Raw genomic sequence first — 12,062 nt, forward strand, 5'->3', positions numbered from 1 at the left:
CAATACTATAGCTGGAACTTTAAGAAAGAAAGATTGCATACATTTCACTAATATCTAGCACAGGAAAGTTTTTCCAGGATAAGCTTGTAAAGTAATTAAATATTAACCTCATAGTTTTTTATTACCTTTCCTTGGAAAGTAAAGCCATTTGGACTTCGAAGATGATGGCATTTCAGCTTATTTTTAGTCATTCTTTAATTTGGGATAATTGGGAAAAAACCCTTGATAGTGTTCAAAACTCTGCCTCTGCTTATATAATTTTTTTTCGGGTTGTCTTACTACTCAGTGAAGTAATAAGTTGTTTCCATTTTTAGTTAGGAGAAAATTCATCATTGAAAAATGGTAAAATTCAACCATTTAACTGTGGCTCCATGATTTTACTTATAAGAGAGTATTTTTGTTGCAATTAAAGGCAAGAACTCCGGGACTAAACAGATATTTTAAATTATTCTGTCAATTTTATTTTATAGTTGACTGTGATTCACACTCCAAATGCAACCAAAATTCTGTGCTTATATATACCGAAACTACTTCTGTCCAAAGGGAATGAACTTGAAGCTATTTTTGGTAATATGGGTGATAACTTCACCCTCCCTTTAATAGCTTCAGTGCTCCTGAAACAAAATCTCTTGTGCAAAAGAGGCAACCGAACTGACCAAAAATTTGTGTTCACTAAGAAGGAAGCTAATAAGTACTTGATGCTTTCCCCAAATTTGAAAGTCCAGCGATACTCTGTATATGTTGCTCATATCTTTTTAGAAGACATAGAGTCAGGTTTGGGATCTTTGATGAGTCTCTCTTTTAGGTCAAGCTGAATGAACGAATCATAGCCACTTCACAAGGACTTCTAATCCGCTCCGTTCAAGATTCTGACCAAGGACTGTATCACTGCATTGCAACAGAGAATAGTTTCAAGCAGACCATTGCCAAGATCAACTTTAAAGTTTTAGATTCTGAAATGGTGGCTGTTGTGACAGAAAAATGGTCCCCTTGGACCTGGGCCAGCTCTGTGAGGGCTTTACCCTTCCACCCAAAGGACATCATGGGGGCATTCAGCCACTCAGAAATGCAGATGATTAATCAGTACTGCAAAGACACTCGACAGCAACATCAACAAGAAGAATCCCAGAAGATAAGAGGGGACTATGGCAAGCTAAAGGCTCTCATCAATAGCCGGAAAAGTAGAAACAGGAGGAATCAGTTGCCAGAGTCATAATGTTCTCTTACTTGGGGCTTATGTGTCCAGTAAAGAATGGTCTGTCTTCAATGATCAAATTTTGAGCAAAGAATCTTGTGCTTTACCCATGAGAAATTCCTGAGAAAGGTGTAACTCACTCCTAAAGTGAATATTACATGAACTGAAATGAGCATGCATTTTCTTGTATGATATTGACTAGCACTAGACATGTCATGGTCCTCATGGTGCATATAAATATTTAACTTAACCCAGATTTTATTTATATCTTTATTTCCTTTTCCTTCAAATCAATATGGCGGCTATAAAACTAAATTTCTTACATCCCTTAATTGAATGATGGCCATAACCCTGTGATCTTCCTTCCTTGCCTTAAGGGTTTAGATTTGGAATTGTCAGTGATTTTATATATGGAAACAAATGCCAAGTTCACAACTTTTACATTGTAAAAGTTGTATAAATATATGTGATAGAGTAGCCATCAAAAGAAATGTAGACTAGGTACAAGTCAAGGAAGAGTGCATCTAAAAGTTGTACAAAACATGAGTGATTCATACAGAAAAATGAACAGTTTATATGTTTCCAGTGAAATACATTAATTTTTTAATTGTAAAAACGGTCAGTTACTGGTATCTGTTATTGATCTTTGTTTCCTAGTTTTAAGAAGATAAAATGAATGACCTTCACCGTAAACATTTTTGATTAGAGTTATGTCAGTGAAGCATTTAAGTTTATATACTTATGCTCTCATCTTCCAAACAAAAGCACTTTTTTTGGAAGTTATTTAAGTTATTATAGAATCAGAGAATATAATCTTACAGTGTTTAATTACTGTTTTTGTTCTAATTTTCTAGTCTGTGTGGTAAAGTAAACAATATAAGAAGAAAAAGATGAAATATCAAACTTGTATATGAGAGGTAAAACTATCAAAATGGGGGAAAATAAAGTAAGAAATAAAGTTTTATGAAGAGCTATTTATAAAAAATGTGACTAGTTTTTACCATCAGTGATTAATTTCAATAATTAACTCTCACATTTTTTTGGTTTACCAACCTCAAACATCATATGATTTTTAAGTCACCAGTTCTTTAGTGATGATCTTTAGTGTGTGCTGGCCAGGTGCTCATTTTGTGGAGAACTGAAAAAAAATTGAATATGAACAAAAATAGACATACTTTCTTTTGAAAGAATGTTGGTGCATTCTGTTCACTGGTTATAAATACAAATGTGTTAAGTTTTCTAATGAATAATATAATTTCCTTCTAATTGTATGTTTGGGTCATTTCATTAGAAAAAATTATTATTGAACCTTTTATTCCAAATAGCAATTAGATGGGAGAAATATGAAAAAATTCTTTATACTGTTATGTTTCCTTTTGAAACACAACTTTTGCCTTTTATTTGCTTTTAAAGAAATTTTTGTGTTTCCCAGCACAAATAGGAATTGCATCATAGGCCTATTCAAAAATCCAGTACAAAATTTTATTTGTAGTTAACAGTCCACAAAGAAGGTAAGGTAGACTTATTACCTTTTTAAGCACCATAGCATAAAAACTTCAAGAACTAAAATCATTGTCAAAATGAATGTAACCATTGATCAGAATCTAAGAATATGACTTACTATTTAAGTGGTGATAAATTATGATATTATAAGAGGCAACCTCAGTGGGGGCAAACATAGCAGTTAAAATATACAACATAAATAATGCTCATTCAAAAATAAGCTAAGAAATAAAAGCTATCTTCCAAATGTATATGATTCCAAATTATTCTCTAAAGCAGTTTATTATACAAATATTTTGCCTGCTATGTGCCCAAATAGAAATGTTTGTCAATGGAAGGCCAAAACCATCTTTATTGTTTATGGCCAGTATGTTCTATGTACAGAGTTTAAAGTAAAATTGTTTTAGAGTCAGAGGATAAGTAAACTACAGAGGTCCCCTTGCTTCATGTAAACACAAACTGATAGACAATAAGGGTGTTTAGTTTTGTAATTTTATTTGTGCTATTTAATACCTTCTCCTTAGAACATGATTCAATTGTATATACTTTTATTACTTTTGTTTTAAAATCATAGAAATTCTTCTTCAACATAACTGCCATATGTAAAGAAAATTTTCTTTCTCCAAAATAATGTCAACATATACTGAATATTGGTGGTTAATTAGTTTTATTTTGTGTAGTTTGACATTTCAATGACTTAATGCATTTTCCATTTATATTGTACATAAAATTTCTTAGGAATGCACTTTTTTCCCAAAATGTAGGTTTGTGGATAGATTTTAGCATGATGAAACTGTCATTACGGTGAATGTTCACTCTATGAGAAAATAAATTAAATGTAATTAGTACATTAATATTTAATTGGATATTGAGAAATCACTTGCCTGGCAAAATAAAACGTGTTGAATTCCCCAAGAATGTCTTCAACTTTTCTTTTTAATGATGGATATATAATTGCTTGTTGACAAGAAAGAATCTACTGAATCTTATAATTTTTAAGTTGTATTTATTTATTTATCCATTTTTGTAAAAATAATGCATCTAGGTATTTCTAAATTCAAAACTTCTAGAAGAATAGACATGGAAAACTCTCCCTGTACCATTATCCCTCATTTATTCAAGTCCCAGCCCCAGAGACATCCAATATTGTCAATTTCTATGTGTATTTCTGTGATATTTTACATATATGCAAGCAAATTCATATCTGGTTTCTCTTTAAGAGGCACAGTACAAGCATTCACCTCCATCAGTAGTCATTCAGACTGTGTTGTGACTAACAGTGGAGGGAAGAAAAAGTATAGTTTAGGCGTGCTTGGGCTTAGGAGCCAGACTACCTGGATTTGAATCCAAGCTCACTGTCTTGGAAAAGTTATTGTATTTCTCTCTGCCTTAGTTGTCTGCCCACGTTCATACCTGCAGAGTGTTGGAACAGAACATATGATGCAATAACTATTCAATAAATGTCTTAATATTTTCCTCATTTAGAAAGTGACATCCTGCTAGAACAGGAAGGACTCTTTCCGTTGTGTTCTGTGTCAAGTTAAATGCCAATGACCCAGGTTGGGGAGCCTGCAGTCAGTGGATCACGTAACACCTTACCAGGTAAAACCAGCCTTTATAAAATCGAGGGAAGGAAGTCATAAGCTAATTCGTAGTGCTGCTAACGCATTTGAAAGACATAAATATGAGAGATTTCTTCAATTTCTGGGCTTTAACTCTGTAATCATGTGAGTGGAGAAAACCTGAACCAAAAAATGTATATATTAAATGTTATCTCAGTGAATCTTCCAACCTAATGATTTGGCACTACTCTCTAATTGCCTCATTATTTTTCAGTGTCTCCCTTGCTTATATTTCATCTTAACTTTAGGTTAAAGTAATTTTAACATATTTCTTATCATTTCAATGTGTTTTTGAGGCTTATGGCTCCTACCTAGGGGGAAAAATTAAGAAAAAGATAACGGTTTCCTATATCTATTCTTGTAGCTGAAGTCAAGAGAGACATTGCCGCTTTATTTTACATGTAGTAAAGCCTGTAAAAACCATAAATCTAGACAAAAAAATAATCAGACTAAGTGAAAATGTTGACTTACCTAGAAGCAATGAAAATTTGATTGAATTTTATGCATCATGACAAACCTGTGGAAGATTGAATTTTTATTTTTTTCCTTAAGAATTTATCCCACCATCGTTTTATCCAGCCTCCTTTTGCACAAGAATACCAACCTTTCTGCAAAATCAAAATCAGTTGCTATAGATTCTGTGTATGTGCCACTCAGTGAACTTCATTGCCAATAAGTTGTTTTTCCTAAGGGGCTTCTGACATATATTTCAACTTTTATAGTTTCATAACAATATTACTTTCACAGTGCATAGGTATTGAGAATAGGATGAACTAGCTTCAAGACAAAAATGCCTTCCTACTATGACTAGTGTATTTATAGTGTATTTGTGTATTCACTCCATAAAATAATACTTCCCACAGAGTTTGAATTGTGTATTTCTCAGGGCTATTATGTTGCCATGCTTGAGTGTTACTTACGTAAAGTGCTATTAGAGAATGGCATTATAACAAACACATTAAAACCGTTTATTCTATGTAAGGTTTCCTCTGTGTTTGTTCCCCAAGAACAAAAGCAGGACAAAGTCTATTCCTTAAGAGTTTCTCTGAATTATTTATATAAAAATGTCATTCATACATTTTATGAGACCAAAAACCATAATGATTTCTGGATGGCAGAATGGATATATGATAAAATTATTATAAAAATAAAAACCACTCCTGTTGTTTCTCTGGGTATTTTTCAATATACACGTAATCTTGGCTCATAAGGGGGTACAGTGACATGAAAGGAATTTCCTATTTTCTTAGTCCTTTGAGAATGTTATTTCTACCACTCTATATAGGAAAACAGAGTTGAAGCTTTCTGTTTTATTTTTTCTGTTACTGATTTGTGCTTGCATGTTGGATGTGTGGGGGCTTATAATCATCTTCCTTTTTCTGCTACATCTTAGCTTATCGGAGAAGCTGGACCTTCAGAGTAACTTCTTTTGAGGTGATATGATTTGGCAGTTGTAAACTGAGGTTTGATGTTGAGAGTCAGCTTGACTCATGGGTAGGAGAAGCAGCTGTGAAAAACAAAATGCTGAGGAGGTGCTACCTAAGCCATATCAGCCTGGGACAATCAGTAAGGTTTTTATGTATGTATATATATGTATTTGTTGTGTCATGGATTATGCACACGTAACTCCACAACACACCTATATTCAATTTATTATTTCAAAATAAAGCTCAATTTTTTCTTCAAGTTCATATTCCTTCTTCTCCGCTTTCAAATGATATAAACTGGGAACATTACATCCCTCTTGATAAATTGTTGCTTTCTCTAAAATTGGGATTATAACAATATCTATCGCATGAAGTAGTTGTGAGAATTAAGTCAATATGTGTGGAATTCTTACAGTGCCTGACACATAGTAAAAGCTCAGTGAGTACATATGATTATTATTCTACCAGGAGAAAGAAACTATTTCTTTCAAATATTTGAGCATTGTTCCTCTTTTATCTCAGATGGCATCAAAATAGTTCAATTGATAGTTGATGTCATTTATCTATATTGGCATCCATGGTGACATCATTTTTTTTGTTTGAACTTAGCCATCAATGTACAGATGTCCCCTGAGCTGTCCCTTGTTGCTGATACAAAGTCCTCTAAGGGCAGGTGAGATTCCATGACCTCCAGACACTCTTAGAAGAAGAGGAATGTTTCTGCTATTCTTGCATCATTCTGAAGACAAGCCAATGGCCCCTCCTGACTTAAATTACTTAGGAGTGTGTGTGTGCGTGTGTGTGTGTGTGTGTGTGTGTGTGTGTGTGTGTGTATGCTTGACCCCTTCAGGATCCTGTACATTTTCAAGACACAAACCTGGCAATGAACTAGAAAGATAGGACCCACAACCCCTTTTATACTCATCACCCTTCTCTCCAATCTACCCTTCACTGTTGTGGTCTCTGATAGCAAGAATTGTTCCTTAAGTATCTCCCACGGGCGTCAGCAGTAGATTTCACACTCCACCCTCTAAGAACATCTCGAAAAGCTAGGTACCCCCTTACATATTTCCAAGATAATGTCTAAATTTTTTATTCTGAGTTCAAGTACTTGCAAAGGATATCATTTCTAGTATGACATAAATTATGACATTTAAAAAACTAAAGATTTTTTAAATTCCATGGTTTATAAGAGGTATATTGATATATTTCCAAGTTACTTAGGGATTTTTTCCAGATACCTTATTATCAAGTATCTATTAATTTCTAATTAAATACCACTGTGGTCAGATGATATAAACTGAATGACTTCAAGCCTTCAATATTTATTAAGATATGTTTTAGTAACCAATCTGTAGTATAGGCTAATGTCTCATGTGTATTTATTAGGTGTGGTATTCACTATCAGCTAGATCATATTGGTCGATAATGTTTTTCAAATCATTTGTATTTTAATTTTCACTTTTTTTTTGATGTTTTTATCAAATCTTGAGAGAAACTTGTTAAATTTCCAAACTGTGCCTTGTATGCCTGTATGTCCCACTCCCTTTCAACCTTTTGCTCACCGCCGTCCTGCCTCTGGGAAACATCAGCTTTCTCTTATTCTGGTTTTTTGTTTGTTTTGTTTATTAATTTGTTTTTTAGTGTCAGAATTTATTTTAATTAATAAGCTAACAATCTGATTATGTTCTCTAACAACTGTATTTAAGGAAATTTTTGGAAACCATCATTCTTCTCAATACTTGTACCAAGCCTTCCAGCCCTGCCTTGATGGGTTCTCTGTTTCAATGAACCACCTCCATAGTTTTCCCAGGATAATACTTTGTAAGACAGACTTCCAGCCACCACTTGCTTACTGAGTGGCCTTGGGAAAGTTACTTAACCTCTCTGTACCTCTTGTGCTTCTTATCTGAAAATATGAGGAAAGTAACATTATTCACCTCGTCGGCTTGTTGTAAAGGTTAGGGTCATGTTTTCTATGTATGTAGGTATATAGAGTGTTTACAACAGCCCTGCTACATGATTAAGGGATTACTAGTTCAATTAGTGCTCTTATTACCTGCTGTTATAAAACCCGTTTGTCTTATTCAAAATTTCCGGTGACAGTTTATCTTTATCATTGTTCCAATTTCCGTCATCCCCCTGCCACTTGCCAGCAGACAGTCTGATGATCACTGTTATCTTATGCCCTTTGTGGATCTTCATTTTTAACCCTCAACTTTTATTTTCCCAAATCAAGAGCAGGCTCTTGACTCACTCTGTCCTCAGCTGAATTCCTGCACCATTCACCTGGGAACCTTGGAGTTACTGTGAGAAGCTGGCTTTCCTGGAGCTTGATTTATTCATCTTGGATGTTAGCTGTCATCCACAGTGTTACAGACTCGACCTTTTGCATAAGGCTCCTTGCTCCTTGCTATCCTCTTTTTACAGCCTCCTGTCAGCTGGGTCCTGGCAACCCTCCAGGCACAGTAAATCTCATCCGAATTCATCCTGGGGGAGAAGCTAAACTATGCTAAGCAGCTCCCAGCATCAACAGTTACAGCACCATCAGAAGTCTATTATCATCCTTATAAAAATAACCATTTATTGAGTACTTTCTGTGAACATTCCTATATAAAGGTATGCATCCTTATCTATTTAAAAGTAGATAAGTATGTAAAGTAGATACATCCTTATCTACTTCCTTTACAGGAATCTGTTTTGTAAATGGCAAAACTGAGAGTCTTACACCTATATAGACTTGTCCTGAATTGAATAACTTTCTAAAGGCCCAAAAGTATGAAATACCAAGTCTAGCTCTAGGCTTTAAGCATCTTCTATATTTCATCTCACTAAAGAATATCTACTACAAAAATATTCGTATATAGTAGCCTTTGTAATGTGATTTATAGGACTCCAGGTAAAATGAGCTCAGGCCATGGAGTCAGAATGCCTAGATTTGACTTTCTAGCTTTCTAGTACCTAGCTTTACAGGTCTGAGATTACCATGATAACATCAATCTCACGGGACTGTCAAGGTTGAGATAATTCATGTAAAGCACTTCAAATTTACATAATGTAAAATGGATATCAAATAAATATTGGCAGTTTTATTACTATGCCCTTGATGCTGGAAATAACCATTTATTAATTCTTTCAACAACTATTTATTGAGCACTTACTATGTGAGTGTATTTTAGGCATTGTATTTTAGGACAGTATTTTAGGCATTGAGGCTATGGCAAGGAATATATGAGTATCTCTCCTATTGTGAAGTTTACTTTCTAGAGGGAAAGAAAAGAAAGAAAGAAACAAGTAATTAGGCATTAGCTTAGGCTGAGGTAAATGCTGCAAAGAAAGCTAGAGAAAGATAAGGAAGTCATGGAAAGAGCAAGGAAAAAAGAACATTCCAGGCAGAAAGACGAGCCAGAAGAAGACTCTAAGGTGAACAAAATTTTGGTGGATATGAGAAAAAGGAAAGAAAACCCATGTGGCTGGATCTAATTAAAAGAGGAAAATCCAGGGGCGCCTGGGTGTCTCAGTCGGTTAAGCGGCTGCCTTCGACTCAGGTCATGATCTCTAGCTCCTGGGATGGAGCCCCACATTGGGCTTCCTGCCCAGCAGGGAGATGGCGTCTCCCTATCCCTCAGGCCCTCCCCACTGCTCATTCACTCTCTCTGTCTCTCTTTCTCAGGGTGAGGAAATTTAGACTTGATTCTAAAGTTTGCAAAAGCTACTGGAGACTAACGATGTCACATGAGTGATCTACTTTAAATCAGAAATATTCGTGGCTGTATTTCAGAGAACTCTGAGAGCAAGAACACAAATAAAACAAAAAGACCAAGTAGGAGTCCAAGGCATATTTTTTTTTAAAGCACATAACTCTGATAGATTTAAGTATTGACTTCAATTCACATGGCAGTATAAACAAGCAGTAGTAGACCCCTCCTGGAGTGTACTGTTGAAACAGAGAGAAGGATTCATAAGAGACAGTACTTACCCTGTGGCTGAGGAAGAATTGTTAGTGTGGTGTACCCCATACGGGTGAAAGGAACACCAAGAGAGGTCAAGACGCGGCTTGAAGAAAGGCCTAGAGGTGGTCCTGAAGCTAGAAGATGCAGAAACTGCTAGAATGAGGGATTTATTTCCAAGTAATGTCCAGAGGAGAAATGGCATAGGTTTCAATATAGGGAACCAAAATAGTCGTGGATAAAAATCTAAAAGTCATTAAAGACAATGTTGTGTGGATGTTTTAAGACAGACTGTAGTCACATGGACAGTAGCTGTAAATAACAGGATGTAAATGGCCTTAACGGATGAAAGTCCATGATAAATAACCTTACTGAGGATACAATGCAACATGATTGATGGGCCAACTAGTTGCCAAGGCCAGCTGCTCTAATGGCCCCCTTACTTCATCCTGATTTTATTTACTGGGGAGTAATGCACTTGCATCTTACATGTAGAAACAAGCTGTCTAAGTGAATGGGACAGCTTTGAGAATGGAGCGGGTGGTGAAATGCCATTTTCCAGGAGGGTGAAATTACCGTGAATTTTATATAGAAACTTGTGTGTTTAATTAGGGCACTGGGGTCAGCATTAAAATAGTGATTCCCTGACTATTACTACCATTCACAGTAGACTCTCCCACCCCAGATTACTGCTTTCCTCTGCTCTACAGAGGAAGAGAAACAAGGTGTTTCTAGAAAGATGGTCTCTGGACTGACTGCCTTGAAATAATTTCATCAGAAGCTGGCATTGAGGTTTTGAAAATGGAATTAAATCCAGGTTTCTTCTTGGCAACAGAATAATTATGGATACTCATGGATAAAAATATTTATGGAAGATGAATTTGAGGAAGGGAAGAAGAAATAAAAGACTAATTCATTTCTTTACCTCTCCTTAAAGAGCATTACCCTGCACCACCCCTACCACTACCAAAACCACTAGCTTAGGTCAAGAAAAAAGATATTTATAACCAGAGAACAGCAAGGGGAGTGCTTAATGTGTTCTGAGATGATTAGCACTTGTTTTTCTTTAATTCATCAGGAGAAATCATAAAAATACTTTTTTTCAGGCTTTTAGGTTTTTACTGTCAGGCTTTTACTGTCATTTAGGAAAAAAAGTGTAGCTTTGTGAACCCTTCTCCTGCTTCCCCAGGTTAGTTTATTATTCCTTGTTTTTTCCACAAGGCTTGTTCATAGTGTAACATTCACCCTGTTTATTACATTTAACCTCCTATTTTCTTCTCTTGCCAGCTATTTTATTCCTAGTGTCTAAGGCATTGTTGACCATATAATAGGTACAGGGCCTTCCCTTTTTAATAGTATATAGTAAATCTTTTTAAACTCTTATCTCTGATGAATAGGGAATCAGTAATACTGCATATGATAATACATATTTCAGAATACGAACAGTTGTTGGTTTGAAAGTTCACAGACTTTTCATTATGGTAATGAAAGCCCTCACTAAAACTTACCACCAACAAACAATTAAAAATCTACCATGTACTTCTATATAAGAAATGAATAAGACCATTGCAGTTCTCCAAGAGAAAGCAAAGACAAAGATAAAATATGTGTTAGTAAAAGATGACAAACAACTGTCGTATGGCTTATATCCCAAGGGGAACAAGAGAACATGATTAAAATATCAGCTTTGCTCTATCAGTGCCCTATTGACTGTGTGAGTCCTAGTGCTTCAGTAGCTTATCAAATTCCCACAATGGTACTGATTTGGTAGGCATTACTATACAAATTTTATAGATGGAAAAATGGGCTCTAAGGTTCCTTAGGCCACAGGTTGGTGGGCTCGGATTGAAAACCACCCTTACTTTTTCCCTGTACCTCCCAGGTAGTAAGAGTGAAGAGAATGGAGACATCACGGTGGTAATTGGGGAATATTTCACGTTCCAGCGGGTCTTGGAACGGAGGGTGCAGTCCTGCATTCATATAGATGAATGAGGAGGAAGAAGGTTTACAGGTGAGCAACATAATAAATACACAAAAGAAAATCTACTGGTTGATTGCAAGAGTTGAAGTTACGAAGAGCAGAGATAAAGTTAGATGTATGTGCAAGAGAATGGAGTAAGTAATGAAATATGTGACCCACTCTTTGTTTTTGAGAAGGATATGTTTCAGAAGGGAGAAATGAGAGGCAAACATTTACTTTAATTGATAGATGAATGCCCCAGCGGCTTCTCTAAGGAAATCCAAGTGAGAAGATACCACTAGGAATCAATAAGGTTAAAGTGGAGGAAGAATCATGAGCCCTCATGTGTTGTCGATAACTCAGTGGGCACACTGAGAACTCGGTTTTTGTTACACATGTGTGTGA

The 12,062-nt window shown here is 35.5% G+C and overlaps 1 protein-coding gene across 1 annotated transcript in view; it reads left to right on the top strand.

The window, feature by feature from the left end:
- SEMA3C (semaphorin 3C) overlaps positions 1-1,856 on the top strand; it is a 174,015-nt gene extending 172,159 nt beyond the window's left edge. Inside the window, exon 18 of the mRNA XM_046021382.1 lies at positions 806-1,856. Coding sequence (XP_045877338.1) covers positions 806-1,216 — 411 coding nt within the window. The 3' untranslated portion in view covers positions 1,217-1,856. The remainder of the gene's footprint in view (positions 1-805) is intronic.
- The last annotated feature ends 10,206 nt before the right edge of the window (positions 1,857-12,062 follow it).

This window comes from Meles meles, chromosome 10, assembly GCF_922984935.1.
Source record: "Meles meles chromosome 10, mMelMel3.1 paternal haplotype, whole genome shotgun sequence".
Classification (NCBI taxonomy): domain Eukaryota; kingdom Metazoa; phylum Chordata; class Mammalia; order Carnivora; family Mustelidae; genus Meles; species Meles meles.